This window comes from Amblyomma americanum, chromosome 1, assembly GCF_052857255.1.
Source record: "Amblyomma americanum isolate KBUSLIRL-KWMA chromosome 1, ASM5285725v1, whole genome shotgun sequence".
NCBI classification, from domain to species: Eukaryota; Metazoa; Arthropoda; class Arachnida; order Ixodida; family Ixodidae; genus Amblyomma; species Amblyomma americanum.
In genome coordinates this window covers 9,068,492-9,086,971 of record NC_135497.1, presented here as the reverse complement: position 1 = coordinate 9,086,971, position 18,480 = coordinate 9,068,492, and the positions used below count along the sequence as shown (strand labels likewise).

The window sequence follows — 18,480 nt, the reverse complement described above, 5'->3', positions numbered from 1 at the left end:
CAACAGGAAGGATCAGTGAGCAAGGCGCCCGTACCCACCGTCGATGTGAGCCCAAATTTGTCATCTTCAGAACGGGAACGTCTTTTGGATCTCATAGATCACTTTCGAGACTGTTTTGCTTCAGAATCGCGGATAGGCCAAACACCTTTGACCAAACATCGAATTATAACGGATGACGCGATTCGCCCGATTCGACAAAATCCTTACCGTGTGGCTCCGAAAGAGTGCGAAGCCATTCAGCATCAGGTGGCCGAAATGCTTACAGACGACGTTATCCAGCTGTCACAGAGTCCCTGGGCTTCCTCCGTGGTACTTGTTAAAAAAAAGGATGGCAGATTACGATTTTGCATTGACTACCGCAAGCTCAACCAAGGGACCAAAAAAGACATGTACCCTCTCCCTCACATCGATGATTCCCTTGATCAGCTACAAAATGCACGTTACTTCTCATCAATGGATTTGAAAAGTGGATATTGGCAACTTGAAATAGATGAGAGGGATCGGGAGAAGACAGCATTCGTCACTCCCGACGGATTGTATGAGTTTAAGGTTCTTCCATTCAGTTTATGCTCGGCACCAGCAACATTTCAGAGGCTGATGGACACTGTGCTCTCGGGACTCAAGTGGCAAACATGCCTGGTGTATCTTGACGACATGATTGTATTTTCGGCCACCTTCGAGGAGCATCTACGCCGCTTGCTAGCTGTCTTTCAGGCCATACGATCTGCGGGCCTCACACTAAAACCCGACATGTGCCACTTCGGTTACGAGGAGCTGCAATTTGTCGTTAGCCAAGAAGGTGTCCGGCCTGATCCCGAAAAGCTCTCCGCAGTCGTAAAGCTCCCTACACCTACGGACAAAAAGACGTTGCGGCGCTTCCTGGGGCTTTGTGCCTATTACCGTCGAAATATTGCTGGCTTCTCATGGATCGCCTGGCCATTAATTTCACTGACACATGACAACGCTGTCTTTCGCTGCAGTGAAGAAGAGCACCAAGCTTTTAATGAACTCCGGAGACGTGCACAGACGCCACCTGTCCTGGCGCACTTTGATGACGACGCCCCTACCCTGCTTCATACCGATGCGAGCAATGTGGGTTTAGGTGCTGTATTGGTGCAGCGCCAGGGTGGTGTAGAAAAAGTGATTGCTTATGCCAGCAGGACTCTGTCTAAAGCAGAAGCGAACTACTCGGCAACAGAAAAAGAATGCCTTGCAGTTGTATGGGCGGTTATGAAATTCCGCCCTTACTTTACACTCGCCCCTTTCAAGTCATTAGCGACCATCACTCTCTCTGTTGGCTGACAAACTTGAAGGATCCTTCAGGGAGACTCGTGTGTTGGAGCCTTCGGTTACAAGAGTTCGACATGACGGTTATTTGCAAATTCGGAAAGAAGCATGCGGATGCTGACTGCCTTTCGCGAGCACCGATCGAACCCTCCACCATGGCCGATGAAGACACTGCTTTTTTAGGAGTCATCGATGATGCAACTCTTTCCCAACAGCAGAGAGAGGACCAGGAATTGCTCCCTCTTATTGATTTCTTGGAGAAGCGAACTACGGCTGTGCCTAAGATTTTCGCACGCAGCCTCTCTTTATTCTTTCTTCGCAACGACGTAATTTACAAGAAGAACTTCCGTCCTGGGGGGGAACAGTCATCTACTCGTCCCAACAGCTCTCCGCACAGAAGTCTTGCAAGCCTGCCACGACGAGCCAACCGCCGGCCACTTTGGCTAAACCCACACGTTGGCTAAAGTACAACGCAGATACTACTGGCCGAAACTGCCAGTGACAGTGAAGCACTATGTACGAATGTGCGTAGACTGTCAACGTCGTAAACCACCCCCTGCAAAACCAGCTGGCCTACTCCACCCTCTTAAAGTGCCAAAGACACCTTTCAAGCAAATTGGCATGGACCTGCTTGGACCATTTCCGATGTCTACTGCCGGGATTAAATGGATAATTGTCGCCACCGATTATCTAACTTGTTACGCGGAGACAAAGGCTACTGCCACCGAAGCAGCTCGGTTATTCGTTGAGAACATTGTCCTCAGGCATGGCGCACCGGCGCTCATTATAACTGACCGAGGAACTCCATTTATGGCCGAGCTTTTGGAAATCGTTCTCCGCCTCAGCGGTACCAGTTATCGTAAAACGACGGCCTATCACCCTCAAACCAATGGATTGACGGAACGCCTCAATAACACCATCGCAGACATGCTCTGTATGTACATCGACGTGGACCACAAGAATTGGGATGAAATTCTTCCCTACGTCACGTTCGCTTACAATACGGCACAACAAGACACCACTCGCATGACGCCTTTCAGCCTTCTTCATGGGCGACCAGTGACAACTATGCTGCCATGTTGCTCCCGAATGCCGATGGCGACGATGTCGATCAGGACGCCGAGGAATTCGCACAGCGCGCAGAGGAAGCTCGCCAACTAGCGCGTGTGCGCATCAGAATTCAGCAGGAGTATGATGCACAACGCTACAATCTTCGCCACAGACATGTCATATATGAACCTGGCGACAAGGTGTCGGTCTGGACGCCTATTCGCCGCTGTGGGCTTTCGGAAAAACTATTACGGCGATACTTCGGGCCCTATGTTGTGCTGAGACGTTTAATCGACGTAACGTATGAGGTGGTGCCAAACGGGTTATCGACATCCAAGCAACGCCAGCCACAAGTCAACGTCATCCATGTTGTATGTATGAAGCCGTACTACTCGGACCGATCTTAACCTCCTACTTCCGTTTCTTACCATCGAGACGATGCTTCCTGAGGAGGGGGGCAAATGCCGCATGCAAGAAGATGCCAAAGATGACAACTGGATCTAAGAGCGCAAGGCTGGAAGAGAAAGAAGCTGAAAACGCGCAGGGGCTGTTTCTGGTTCACCAGTAAACCGTTTTTTATCTTCAGCTCTCCTCAGGGCTCTACTGAGTCGGGACAATACTTTTACCAAGAGTAATCACGTGCTTTTGATCTGCAGGTCTTCAGCTCCAATTCACATCCAAAGCTTTTCCCTAACCTCATGACATGTGGTTTTTGCTCATTTTTCACGCTTTCTAGTAGTACCTCAGCACTGCCTTTGCTGGTTTTACCTTTTCACCTCATGTGGACACACCCTTCACCTTCACAGGGTGTACTGTTCCCGTTTCTAAAACTTCTTTTCTTCTACAGATTGACAATCTCTGCCTCCTGTGTGGTTTGTATTGGCCCCGGAGCATGTGCGTATTTTGGCCTTTGCTTTCTTTCCATGGCTTCCTTTGTTTGCATGTGCCGCCAGTTTAGCTATTTTTATTTCTTCACCTTGAGAACTGCTGACTCCCGTTTTTGAGTTTGTATATTGTTTTTTACTGTAAGCTTCTTTTTACCGTGTCTGTATATTGTCCCCTGCATTATACTGGGTGTTCAGTTAACTTTAAAATACAAAGGAATAATAGGTGGAGGTAACTTCCACCATATTGTTGACCACTGTATGGATTAAGCCATAGGATTTTCTTATTTGGTACACTTTAATAGTTAAAAAATTAACTGTCTAGCTATTGCATTTTGGGCGAAAATTCCAGAGCGAAATTGAAGCATCTCAAAAAAACGTCTAATTCATCAGTTCCTATTTTGATGTATGCAACTGATCAGACTTTTTTCTACATTGAAAAAAAAGCCCATGAAATATGAAAAAATCCCACGTGACCATGCACTCGCACGCCGCGACAACAGCGCTCTCATAAGTGGAATCTGTGAATATAGCCATGCTCAATCGCACCACGAATGTGACAGGGTGAAAACAACACAGTGGGTGCTGACGGCAAAATTAAAAATAAAACCTGCGACCTGGCCGTATTCAGTGCAGAAAACAGTGGCCGCGCTAATTAACGGTAGCAATGTGCAGGCCGGAACACTAAGCAGTCTTCCTAGTTATTGGTTGGGATGGAAGAAATCACCAATTTCAAGAGTAAAGCAATGCGTCGGAAAGCAAAGATGCTATGTGCTAGACACCACACACAGAGAACTGTCCAGAGACTAGCAATGCTGTTTAGTGTTTTGGCCTGCATGTTACTACTGCAAACCAGCACACCCGCTGTTTTCCACACTGAATGTGGCCAGGTCACAGGTCTTACTACAGGTCCACAGGTCTGCCAGCGCCCACTTCATTGTTTCTATGCTGTCACATCTGCAGCACCATCAAGCGTGCCTATAGTCACGAATTCTAACGTGTGAGAGCAGTGCTGACATAGCTCAACAACGCATGGTCACGTGCATACGAGTGCGTGCATATACTCTCAGACGGTACAGAAAATCTGAGCAATGGCATGCAGAAAAGAGTGACGTGATCAAGTGGCCGTATGATGCACACAGCAAGCCAAGCACCACGCCACTTGAGATAATCCTATAGATGTCGTTCATCTATATATACCCACCACTGGCCAACCCTGATGTGGCAGTGTTCATGTGGTGGCATTCGTACCAAAGTTGCGATGCAACCGTTTGTCGTATAGCATTCCGGGTGATGTCATTTGATTTCTCGTTGCATATAGCTTACATGTGCTAGTCAAGTTGAACCAACAATATATGCACCTTCAATTGCATGCCTTCTCGGACTCTACACCTTCCCTTACGGCAAGACTGAGGTGTCCACTGAGATGTGAAACAGTTACTGCACCATTTCCTTTTCTCAAAAACCAATTTTCGTATGGTCATACTGCGTTCCGGGTGGTGTCTATGCAGGCGTGTACAAGTGTGGGTGGTGTCATACTTCCAAAAAAAGGAGAGACTGATTGCCTGAAATCACTCAGTTCACAAACCGCAACCAAATGTCTGCGTCTTGTGTCTATGATATATTTTCGCATTTCCACACGTAAGCAGTCTTAAGTGTCTATGCCGAATGCTTTTTAATGAGAAAAAAACTCTAGCACACAACAAAATAAAAACTAATAAATTACAGTAATCCCTCGTTATAACAAAATCGCTTTACTCAAAATATCGTTTTATTCGAAATTTCTTCCAGTCCCAACCCAAACGCATGCATTTTAGGTCGCATTACTCGAAGCGCACGAAGAGCTTGACCCGCTTAGAGCGAAATGGAGGCATCGTCGCCGTGGCGGCGACCCTCTTGCACATGCAGTATCAAATTAATACAGCCGATGAATTAGTTTCAGGCAAAGAACAGGCCATAAAAGTACCAAAACTATGACCGATGACCTGCCTAGTAACGAGTAAGCAAGTGCCAAGTGCCCCCAGCTGTTTACAGCGGATGCGAACGGAAGCGCGCCCGAACCGGTCGCAATCGCGTTGCTGGTGTCCCCCGTGATAGAATCCAAACGAAAATGAAATTTTCGTGACGCTTTGCGATGCCAGAAAACCGCAGTCGCTTGGATGCCGAAAAGTGGCCAAAAGACCGCAGGCAGACTTGCGACGTAGCATTCCATGGGGTGCGCTCGGTGAGCAAAATTTTACCGTTCTAAAGAACATTTCTGGCGCTGAAACGTGCCAAAAAGCACAAAAGAAGTGTGCCTCCGATTATGAGCCCATTCACGCTTGCAAGTAGCGAGCGAGGTGAGCTTTCGGCAACGAATTTAGCTGCTCCCTGGCTGTCGCAGTCATCGCTAAGCCACATCGTTTCACATCGACCAAAGCAGACGAAAGTCTCGAAAGCGTGCGAAAACGTCACTCCCCAGTGTTTTCGCTTCAAACGAGAAGGCGACCCGCAGGTCACCCTTGCAAGTGTGAACAACGGTGTTGTCGAGCTGCTGCCTGGTCGCACGCCCTTTGCCGTGTTCGACACGAGGAGCTACGTTAACAAATCGGGAAGACAACTTTGGCGAAGCCGGTCTAGAAATCTGCATGCCGTTTGTCATAATCGGCCTGCATCGCAATAAAGCACCGCCCCTAGCTTTGTTGCACTTTTGACAGTGCAGATAGATTGATAACTTACCGAAAACACGAAAAATCCGAGCGTCGCCAGCGGCGAGTCAGGCTGTCAACATGGCGGGTCAACGTAACCACGGTATTTCCCCGGCGACTTTCTCCAACCGGTCATGCATGATTCGCGCCGTCCGACTAGACAAACGGTCTAAATGCGTGGTAGGGTCATTGAATTTTGTTCCAAAACATCTGTCAATGTCGCGGACGCGACGCTGCGCGAACACTGACACTCGAACCGTAGAATTAGCACGGTGTCGTCGACAACGGTGCGCCGAAAAACTAAATTGCAAACTTCAGAGCTGAACAGATCAGGAAAAAAAACTGCCCAATAATCATGTGAAGCCCCTATTGCAAAACCGTTCAGTTTTCACAATCACGGTGCGTACCTACAATGAGAGGCTAATCGTTTTTTGAGCACAACAAACACAACCTCAGACTCGAGCCACGGCATTTCCGTGACCCCGCTCGCATGAAAGCAGCCACTGCCTTCTAAAAACCCCGAAATACCCCCATAAAAGCGGCCACTGCCTTTGCGATTTCGAAATACCCCGAAGGTTGAATGCATGGGCACGGCGACCGCAGCCTCGTGTGATGCTTGGTCAGAATTAAAGCAGGGGTTGCACGCACCCGGTAAGAACTTGAAACAGCCAAAGCTCACTGCCTTTTTTGCACCTGAATAAAGTTTTGCTTCACTGAATACATTGTATTTTTGACTTCCTCGCTGTTGCTGTGCAATTAAAGCACGACTGCTTTAGATTTTCTCGGGTGGTCGTTTATATAGAATTACCGCTTATAACGAATTTTTTTGCCATCCCGCTGACTTCGCTATAACGAGGGATTACTGTAGATGTTTTTGGGATTCTCTACAATGGTTGAAAAGTAAAGTTTTACAATCTAATGATTCAAAATACAAAAATACTCTTTCTACATACACAACAATGCTGAAGTTACCTCCACCTACACTGTAAACAATAATCGATCCTTATGGGAGTTTAAATGGCAGACCTATCCATTCAAAATTCATGTGATGAATCTTTTACTCCATCAATATAGAGCAAAAATAGGAAAATATACTATTTTTCTCCCTTTAACGAATGATGGGGTAAAATTGAACACTCGCCTCTTTATAACTTTAATTTTTAAATGAAGTTTCTTGGTCTCAACACTCCCCAAATCCAAAATGAAGTAAACAACTCCACTCAGTGCTGTCCAAGCCACCAGATAGTGTCTTGCATGCTTCTGCTTGGTCACGTGACTATGACGGTAACCATCATTACTATCTTTGCTGGCTCCCTCAGGGGTTCCTGCCATGGCAAAAGAGGTCGAATTGTTGCCCAACTTACGCAACAGTAAGCTACACTGAACTGTTCTTCTGAAGCTTTCAGCACACTTCTACAATACCTATCTTCCTTTGCACCTTTCCAAAATTAACACGAATGCTCGAGTGTACGGCCTGGACCGAGAGCCACAAAGTGTTGGCCACGAGGTCTGAGACCATGCTGATAGGTGTGCTTGACACAGCTGACAATAGCTAAACCGGAACCCAGCTACCAAATCATATAGCAGGGTGGCTGTTTGGCAGCCAGCTTTTGACAGTCAAGAGAGACAGACAGAAGGTCGGAGCGTGAGGTTCACTGAACAAACTTTTGAACAGGAGAAAGACAGCCACCTTAGGATGGTGTCTCCGGTGTCTCCCCAACGGCCAATGCTCTGTGGCGCTAATGTCAATCCAAGCCATGTGTTCAAGCATATCAATTATGTCGCGGCTAGTTGTATGCGCCATCATCCTGCAAGAGCTCCTGCTTAGGCCTAGTTCTCAGAGCTTTTCCAGTGTGGTTCGCGGGGTGTGATGTAGACTGCAGCGTGGTGCATCAAATTGAAACTGCAATGGAACAGAGTTTCAACTTTAAGATTTTAACCTTTTAAACGACACATTACGAAGAAGTGTTTCCAAGACAAAAATTCCTGTTGACAATTCGCATATGCTTTCTAAAATAACCGTGAAAAAAAAATGTAAGTTTTATTTACAATGACTAAACACATTTTTTTTTTCCATGTTCCATTTTCGGAACATTGGCATTTCCTATATACAGACTGCTAACGTAGTCTGAAAATGCTTTTACGGTCTGTGCAGTGCAAATTTCTTCTTCTGAGGACTACCTTACGGCAACCTGCAATGTCTTCTCAAATTATATAGAGCCAAATAAAGAGAAAACCGCGATGCTTGAATAATGTTTTCTTTCACTGTGCGAGCTCATCGAAATGAGTGCTTCTTTTCTTGAGAAATGGCTTTTACAGCATAGCTATGATACACACCTCCCACGATGACACACGCATGCCTCTGCACGTGGGTAGCGCTGCCTGGGTCATCTTCAGGTGGGGTGCACCCTTTCGCTTTGTGCAACCTTTGCTGTCATCAAGTAGGAAGCGTGAGAAGTGCTAGGAAGCACATCTCAGATGCCACCAGGAGGTGAGAGCCTGAAGGCACTCACTCAACAGCATCCGCAAATCTGTCGCCCAGAATGGGCCATTGCTTATGCTAAAATAGGACCACTGCCCATCTTTTAATTTTCCTCCTGCCAAACGCCAATGTTCAAAAACAGAAACATATGCATAAAAATCACTGCCAGTGAAAGACACACGAGCTTTAGTTCATTATTTTTCTTTCATGAAATCGCTAACTATTTGTGATTACTTTTTCTGTTTTGTTCATTTTAAGATTTCTTTTTCCTGCTTAAGAGCTCCAAAAACATTTGGCTGTGACAAGGCCCAAGGTATACCTATTTCCAAATAATAATTGAAAAACTTCAAATAAGTCGATAATAAATGATATAGTTGCAATGTTTCCCACAATCATCATACAGTATGCGAAAAAATATTTTCTAGGGGTGCATTTTGAAAGCAAATAAAAATGGAGTTTCATATGTTCCAATTGTGGTACATTTCAAGTAGAAGGCGAGGCTTTAATGAAATGAAGATGAAAGCAAACACTGTCATGTCAGATTAGCTATGGTACTTGATTGCATATTGTAACGGTGTCAACGACAAGGGACGCATGCGGAAGGAAACTGACAAGATGTCGTTTACGCGGTTACACTATGGATTCAAGTACGAACCACCAACCAGCTCGCCTTTCCTATTACTTGTCGTGTTGTCCTCAATCACTTAGTTCTTCACTGGTTTTTATAGGCAACTGAAGCATGTTGCATAACCATGGTAACTTCAATGAAATCCTAATTCAGAACTTTTGATAAAGCTTGTAAGGTCATGATAACTGACAACCAAACAAGCTCACAAAGCACAAGCAGATGACTCCTGCTGCCTCTGCCACACCTACAGGCTGCAAAAAGAACCTGTGAGTAAGGTCACGTGTCACAAAAGCTGGTTCACCAGCCGTTCATGCCCCTTCTGTCCGTTTCTGTCACTGGCATGGCTGTGAGAATGAGCCTAGAACAATGGCGCACGGACCGAACACTATGTGTTCCATTTCTGTGGTAGGGAGAACTTCTACCTCCTTGAACTCCTAAATAACTCCAGTCTTCAAGGCACTAAACAAAGTACTCCATGTTGATAGAGTATAAAACCCTCACAAAGGCATGCATAGAGGACAAGTCACTTACTCCCATTTGGGCTCGTTTTTGCTAGCAGTGTATTATGCTCCGTTATATTTTTAAACTTTGGCAAAAGTTTGTAGGGACACGTGGTATAATGCCTAATGGGTGCTGTAGGCGTTTGCAATAAATAAATTCCCTGTGTCAACTGGATGATGAACAATTGCATGGCTGAATGTTTTAGTAGCCGATCTTCAAACAATAAAGAGCACCTGTTCTTTCTAGTGCATGCGTTTCCTTTTCCCCGTTTAACTGTGCCATTTTCCATTTGTTAAGTTCTACCAAAAGAGAACGCACATCGCTTACTGTCTCAACAGAGCATGATATACACTCCTAGTTTCTGCAAACGTTTATGGTTTATGAGGGTTTAACGCCCCAAAGCGACTCAGGCTATGAAGGACACCGTAGTGAAGGGCTCCGGAAATTTCGACCACCTGGGGTTATTTAACGTGCACTGACATCGCACAGTACACGGGCCTCTAGAATTTCGCCTCTATCGAAATTCGACCGCCGCAGCCAGGATCAAACCCGCAACTTTCGGGTCAGCAGCCGAGCGCCATAATCATTGAGCCACCACGGCGGCGTTTCCGCAAAGGATACGAGCTCACATTAAGGCCTTCAGCTGCCTTCACAAGCAAAAAGCTCATATAGTTTTCAAGTTTTTCCTGGGTGACTGCCTGAACCAACTCGAGTGAGCTGGCCAACATTGGTCGTGGCTCCGCCTCCCGTGCAAGCTCGGGATTCAACACCAGTTCCTTGAATGCCGTCTGCACATTTTTTTTAAGCAGCAGAAGTGCTTCTTCAGACCTTGCAATAGAATGAGGACAACAATTGAGGTCACAGCTCTCATGCCAAGACAATGCCAAGTTAAAAGCAAGGTATCAGGCAGCCCAATTAAGACGCACCTTGCAGCCAACTCGGCATTATTTGAGCCCGAGAGGTATTCCACAAATCCAGACATCTTGAGATGAGCCCATTTTCTTGTGATTAGGCTGACACATATTTCTTCACTCTTGTGCAGCTGAAAAAACAAACAGAGTGAAGTGATTGTCGGTGAGATACAAAAGCATGCCTAGACACAAAGCACATGCAATATGTACACAAAATGTTTGTCACGGTGCTGAAACTGCCACAGCGATGCATCACACCTTCAAGTGAAGGTTCAAAAAAACCTAAACTTACTGAAAATCAACAACCCAACCCATTTCCTGCAAGAATCTCCAAGAAAATTGTCGATTTGATGAAATCACAAAATGACAAGAGCCTTCCGGCTTTCTCTATTGGTGTGAAATATCTTTTATTATTCACTACTAAACAGAGGCAGCGATCAAATGGAGGTAGAGCATCCACCTCGCGTGCAAGAGGGCCGGGGTTCGAATCTCGATGCTGCACAATTCTCCATCGCACAAAAAAAAAAATTCTGCATGTCGATGGAATTACTTAACTAGGCCTGGGGCGCGGCCTGATCCCAGTGACCGTAACCGATAATGCACTCCCTCAGCAGAATAGGATTTGGCCACCCTGGTGTAATAATTGGCCATAACCTCCTATATATGAATACATCAACGAACCCTCGGCCCTCAGTCCCCAGCGGCTGCAGGGAAACTGACCAAAGCGGCAGTCAGACTAGAGACGCAGAGGAGGGTGCTAAGAATCTGGCACCAGACAGGCTGCCAATGGAAATTGAACCTAGCTAGAACCTAATCCAGTGACGCTAGTCTAACAGTGCTGCTCAAGGAACTAGCGGGTATTAAATGGGATGTCATAGGGCTTAGTGATGTTAGGAGAAGAGATGAGGCGTATAAGGGCGGCATGTACTATGCCATCATGGATTAGTGGACAGATGAGAACTAGATGTGGGATTCTTGATCAATCGGGATATGGCTGGCAACACAGAGATATTAATGAGAGGGTGGCAGTTATTGAAACTAGCTTTATTAAGCTTAATTAGTCTTCAGATAAAAACTGAAGGTGGTACTGGCCTATGCGCCTACATCCAGCCATGATGACCAGATTGTCAAAAACTTCAATTCAATTGAATTCAATTTATTTTCCCATGTACACATGGTGAGGGTCGAGGAAAAAAGGCCAGAAATTGTGGCTTAACATGCCCCTCGGCCCCTACATTGCAGGGCAGCAGGCAACATGCAAATTACATACACTAGTAACGACGCAAAATGCAAACAATGGTTGTCAAGAACGGTTGGCGCATCATTAGAAAAAAGAATAAGGAATGAAGCGTACACAAAAAAAAAAATATAACAAAAAAAGCAACAGAAAAATATACTTCATAGAAAAACATGTCTGGTTATTCAAATCAGGTCAACACTTTATGGAACAAAAGAGATAAAGAAGCAGTGAAAGCATGGTGAAATCTAAAAAGTAGCACATACATCCTGTATATCTTTGCGGCATGCTCGTGATACATCAACTGAAATCATCAATGAGAAAAGTAAAAACACAGTACACTGCACTGCACTGGTGGGCAATTTCAATGCAAAGGTAGGCAAGAGGCACGCTGGAGACCAGGCAGCGCGCGACTATGGCAGCGGCTCAGGTGGGAGGTATTAGTGGAGTTTGCAGATAGAAATAATTTATGGATCATGATACCTTTTTTGCAAATGGGAGAACGGGAAGTGGACGTGGAAAAGCCGCAATGGTGAGAGTAAAAATTAAATAGACTTCATACTGTGCACTCACCCTGGCATCGTGCAGGATGTGGAGGTTCTCTGAAAGGTTTGATCCAGCAACCATAGGATGGTAAGGTCTTGAATTAGCCTAGACTTGAAGGGGAACCGAAGAAACTAGTCAGGCGGAAGCCCATCAACGAGTTAGCCATAGGGGGGAAAGTAGAGGAATTCAGGATGCCGCTGCAGAACAGATATTCGGCTTTCAACTGAGGATGACGACCTTAATGTTCAAGCTATGAACGATAATCTGACAGCCATCATTACGGAGTGCGCAGTAAAGTAGGTGGTAGGATGGCTAGACAGGATACAGGCAAGCTCTCTCAAGAGACGAAAAATCTGATTAAGAAATGCCAAAGCATGAAAGCCTCTAACCCCACTGACAGGATAGACTGGCAGAGCTATTGAAGCTAATCAAACAAGCACAAGGTAACCTGCATAAGCGAGTTTAATAAGAAGAGAATCAAGCATGCGTTACAAAACAGAGGTGGCCTAAAAGCGGTGAAGAGGAAACTAAGCATAAGCAAAAACCAAATGTACACATTAAGAGACAAAGAGGGCAATGTCACTAGCTATATGGATCAGATAGTTAACGTAGCCGAAGATAGTTAGTTATAGTTAGTTATATTGATTTTAATGGCGCAAAAGCAACTTAGGCTATGATGCGCCAAACACACGGTTAGAGCTTTTGTTAAAGGTTACGCTTTTTATATCTAAAGTTTGTATAAAACATTGGCTTCTCTGAGAAATTGAAAAATGCTAGAAAAATCAACCAGTGCTTGATCTCCTAAAAGTAACATGGGGTGTAGTGGGATGTATTCATTGTACAATGTTGTGAAATATTTTTTCCTCAGTTGTTCCAGTTTTTTGCATACAATTAAAATGTGGTTTACCGTGAGTTCATCGCCACACATTTCGCAGAGAGGTTTGCCTTTTTTTGTCAGTAAGAAGTTGTGAGTAAGGTGTGTGTGTCCAATGCGTAGTCGACACAAAATAACTTCTATGAAACGCTCCTGATGTGTACATGATCTCCATTCTCCCAAAACAGGTTTTATTGAATGTATTTTGTTGTTTGTTTGTTCGTCCCATGCAATCTGCCAATTATTCCTGAGTTTACTGTGCAGTAATTTAGAAAAATCCCTCTGTGGTATGTTAACTTGTTTTATATGGCCAATTCTAGCTTGTGCTGCGCAAGCATCTGCTCTCTCATTACCTAAAATTCCAACATAGCTAGGGACCCAGCAGAATATAATGTTATGTTTTTGCTTTGTAATTTTAACTATGTTATGTATGATTTTTCCTATTATGGGTTCAGCAGCGTTTGTAGAATGCAGCGCTTTTAGCATACTGAGTGAATCGGTGTAAATGATGCTATTTTTTATGTTTTGTTTTACTATTTGTTCTACAGCTACAAAGATGGCATAACACTCCGCAGTAAATACCGATGCATACTGTGGCAATCGTATCATTTTTTCATTTGTTCCTTGAATTACTGCACTTCCGACATGACTTTCTGTTTTTGAGCCATCAGTGTAAAATTCGGTGTAAGTGTCATATTTTTCTTGTAGTGCAAAGAACTCTTGCAGTATGTGCTCGTGTGGTATTTTCTCTTTGTTTAAGTGTGTCAATGTGAAGTCACACACTGAAGGAAGGCTGTACCATGGTGGTAGATATTCATGTCTTTGTGCAATATTAGGTAGGGCGTCCAGCACTGTTAAGTCTTCACATTTATCTTCAAAGCGCATTATTAGTGGCCTGATAAAATGTGGTTTATTATTGAATAATCTCCTAGATGGGCACTTGGTAACAATGGGATAGCAGAGATGTTTAGGGAGAGAACAGGTTTTTAGGATGTACGTGCATGTTAGTGTGACTCTTCTATCCTCTAGTGTGGGCTCATTAGCTTCAACGTAAAGACTCTTTACCGGAGATGTTCTATAAGCTCCAGTTGATAGGCGCAAACCAAGATTATGAACAGGGTCCAGTCGTTTCAAGTAGGATGCTCTTGCCGAACCATATACCACACACCCGTAGTCCAGCTTGGAGCGCACCAAAGAGCGATATATTTGCAATAGGCATGCTCTATCGGACCCCCACCGTTTTCGCGAGAGTACCTTTAATACATTGAGGGCTTGGGATGCTTTCTTTTTCAGGTTGTTAATGTGTGACAGAAATGTAAGTTTCTTGTCAAAAGTGACGTAGCCGAAGAGTTGTACATAAATTTATACTGTAGCCAATGTGATCAGGACATTAATGAGAGAGGCAGCAGCACACAGCACTGGGACATACCGCCATTAACAAAAGAGAAAGTAAAGAAAGCCTTAGGAGCAATATAAAGGGGGAAAGAAGTTGGCGAAGATCAGGTAAAAGTAAAACTGTTGAACGATGGTGGGATTATTGTGCTGGAAAAACCAGCCATCCCGTATACATAACGTCTTCTGGCCTCGAGCGTACCGGAAACTTGGAAGAACGCTAACATGATTTTAATCCATAAGAAAAGAGATGTCAAGGACTTGAAAGTACAGGCCGATTAGCTAACTGTCCAGGATACTCGACAAAAGACCATATTCACACTATTAATCGGGTGGTAGAGGCCAGGGTAGGTGAGGGAACAAACGCGTGTTAATGACATCCTAGTCAAAACCAAGAAGAAATGAGCTTGGGCGGAGCATGTAATGCGAAAGCAGGATAGCCAATGGTCGTTAAGTACGGTATAATAGATTGTATATCAAGAGAAGGCAAGCGCAGCAGGGGCAGCAGAAAGTTAGACGGGTGGATGAGATAAAGAAGTTTGCGGGGACAAGCTCGCTGCAGCTGGCACAGGACAGGGTTAATTGGAGAGACATGGGAGAGGCCTTTGCCCTGCAGTGGGCATAATCAAGTGGTTGATGATAATTGACTAAATGGCAGTCCAACTATCTGCCTGCAATTTCAGAATGAAACAAGCTTGCTAGTCGCTAGATATTTAGAACTGCTGCAGTTTTACTTTTGCTCTCACTTCATAAAGTGGCAAAACATTCTTCAACTTCAAAGACATGGATATGCACTGGCTCCTGCTTGGCTTATTTTTAGTGATTTATACCAGCTGATCTGGACAGGAATCTCCACAGTCGACTTGATAATTCATTTAGATTTGTCCACAATTTTTATTCTTTGCTAACTGTTCACCACCACGCTTACAGCAGGTGACCTCCAGTAGATCATTCAGCACAATTCAATTTCACCCCTGCAACTGTTGTACAAGCCGTCACAACCACTACACATCTCTTGCACTGTTTTTTTAACAGAGGCAAGCTGATATCAGCAGTGCTGTTGCACGTATCGCACACTGCAGTGTTCACTGGGCAACTCTGGAGGGGAACTGCAGATTGGGCTAGTTGGTGATGCATAGTGGCGGTTCGACAGCGCAACAGCACACACAGACCAAGTAGGAGACGAGACGCACAAATCAGCACTGATTTGTGTGTCTCGTCTCCTACTTGGTCTGTGTGTGCTGTTGCGCTGTTGAATCTGGAGGGGAGTCTGCCCACAAACTTCTTTTCACCGAGCACACTCTCCTTGGCAACCCATGTCCAGAGCATTTGTATTTGCAACACAGAAGACAGGTCCACTTTGGACAGCATTTTAAAACAAGCTTGAGAAAGAGCTTCCTTCAGGTCAACCAACCTCAGCTCTTCGGAAAGTGTCAGACAGGCGGGTGATGGCATTTTCCAGAATATCGACTGTCAAACGACAACGACCATCTTCAGGCTTCTTCTGAATCGAGTGCAGCTGCTTCAGAAAGCTGGAGAGGCTGTCTGCTAATAGAACTTTGTTGCTCACCTGTCAAAATTCACAACAGAAAAAGAAAAGGCGTTACACAGTGCTTAAGAAGAACTTCTTGTTGGGCTAGTTGGTGCATACTGTTGTAGGTACGAATTGCGCACAAAAGACACACACAGGAAAAAGCACGAGGGAGACTGAAAGAGCGCACTTGCGCTCTTTCAGTCTCCCTCGTGCTTTTTCCTGTGTGTGTCTTTTGTGCGCAATTCGTACCTACAACGTTACACAGTGCCCCTGCAATAAACTGTCTCTACTACTACTGTTCAACTATTTAACTATTCGGTCTCTACTATTCAACTGAGGAACCGTTTTGCAAATTTGTGGTACTTGCATAAAATAAAATGCCCCACTGATGAGCCAATTTTGTTTTTGTCATACAAATACACTTTGAAACCATTTCAGTACAAAAGCATTCAAAATTGCTAACACAAGCCCACACAAAAATTTCCTCAAATAATATGTCTTCTACATGAAAGTTTTTCTAGATGCACAGTTTTGTGGGAAAATGCAGACTGGAAAAAATGAGCTGAAAGCTTCAGGAGAGTGCTTATACTTCATTGCATTCTCAAGAGCAGCTCTCGCACTGCATTTCCCAATGCATCATCCTTAAAGATGTGCCTCCCCCCCCCTCCCTTTCAGGCGACATTTTCCACTTTCCGCTACCAAGGACAGGTCACTTTTTAGTAAAAAAAAAAAATGGCGGCTTTTGCTCTAAGGCAAATGTGACACAGGAACTGCATACCCGCAAGGACAGAAGCACCCAGCGATTGGCTGATGCTGCGGAAGTTGTTGTGGCTTGGCTCTCTTTTTCCAGTAAAGGCACAATGCACTCAATAGCCTGGCGACATGCCCTGTATCAAATATATTGTCATTCATTAAGAAGTATTGTGTATTTGCTGCCTCTAGCCACAAAGTAATAACTCCTGCTTTGCTGGGTTCTAATGATTGTTACAAAGTGGCAAGCCTCTTTGAGTGCAAGTAGTAACGACTGTGTGTAGCTGCCACTGGAGGCCATGCAGCTTTAAGAGCGGGAGCTGATCTAATAATGGCCTTTGTTGCAACTGCTTCAGTCAACAGGTGTGTTCTTGTGGGGACCCAAGTCAGAATATGGACTGTGTAATCAGTCAGGCCTGGGCTATCCAATTCAAACAAGAAATTAAGCAAGATTTTGATTATTAACCCTGTAATGCCTGGCATATCGCCTGTGATAGCATAAAAATGTAAAATTTTCGTTTCTGCTCACAGAACTGCATGAATTGCTAAGATACTTCAAGTAATCTTTTCTAGCATACTTAGCAAAGTAAGGTCAAAGTGTTAGCAGATGCAGGACACCTGATGAAAGAGAAATTAAAAGTGTACTAAACAGGATCCTGTGCTCATATTTTTACCACTGGAACTCTACCTACACGCTCCGAGCATTCTTAGAAACCTATACGCCTGATTTCCCTATTAAATCAGATTAAACGTCCCAGCTCCCGTCTCTTTTTTTTTAACTGACCTCCGAGAGTCAGAGAAGCCAACCAACGCGTGGAGTGCCTTACAGCCACTCACGTGACGGCTTCGCTTTCGCTTTTATTTTGTTTTTAGGTTCCATGAATAAATATTTTCAGTCGCAGACTACAGAGCTGCAATTAGGCCCATGGAAATAAAATTATGTGTGCACTCTTTGCTTCCACAGATCACTCCGCGTATTACTATGTATCACTCCACCGATGGCAGAGCGGCAAACCGCCACGCAACTGGCTGAAAGGCACACCACGTGTTGGTTGATTCCTACTCTCAGAGGTCAGTTAAAGAAAAGGCGGGAGTCGGGACGTTTAATCTAATTTAATAGAGAAATCAGCCATATAGCAAAATAATTCGAAGTCTCTGAGAATGCTTGGAGCATGTAGATCGAGTTCCCCCGGTAAAAAGGCGAGCTCAGAATACTCTTTAGTGCACCTTTAAGGCAAACACTTTTCCCCTACTTTTCCTAATTTGTATTAACGACCTACCCAACGACATAACATCGAACATACGCCTGTTTACCGATAATTGTGTGATATACCGTTTCATAAATAACCTATCTGAAGTTACCACCCTACAGAACGATCTCATCAAAGAGCAAGAGTGACACGACAATTGGCTCATGAAACTAAATGTTAACAAAACCTTTTTAATCTCTTTCCACCACCGACGTAACTACTCATCTCCGAACTACCTCTTTACGGTTGTCCTATAACTCAAACCGACACTATCAAGTACTTAGGTATTCATATCTCCAGTGACCTATCCTGGACCAGCCATATTACTCATATAGCTAACTCTGCCAATCGCGTCTCGGGTTACTTACGACACAACATTGCCATAGCAACCCCTTCAGTCAAGTTAATCGCTTATGTATTGCTTGTCAGACCTAAACTAGAGTACGCACATTCTATATTCGATTATC

At 44.6% G+C, this 18,480-nt stretch overlaps 1 protein-coding gene across 2 annotated transcripts in view; it reads right to left on the bottom strand.

The window, feature by feature from the left end:
• Window positions 1–18,480, bottom strand: part of HPS1 (Hermansky-Pudlak syndrome 1 protein) — a 66,494-nt gene that overhangs the window by 15,898 nt on the left and 32,116 nt on the right. The window contains exons 8-11 of one of the 2 annotated variants that reach the window (XM_077642607.1): window positions 15,894–16,049; window positions 12,241–12,318; window positions 10,446–10,561; window positions 10,141–10,347 (exon numbers count right to left, since the gene is read on the bottom strand). In XM_077642607.1, coding sequence (XP_077498733.1) covers window positions 10,141–10,347; window positions 10,446–10,561; window positions 12,241–12,318; window positions 15,894–16,049 — 557 coding nt within the window. The remainder of the gene's footprint in view (window positions 1–10,140; window positions 10,348–10,445; window positions 10,562–12,240; window positions 12,319–15,893; window positions 16,050–18,480) is intronic. The other variant, XM_077642610.1, reaches the window with a different exon arrangement.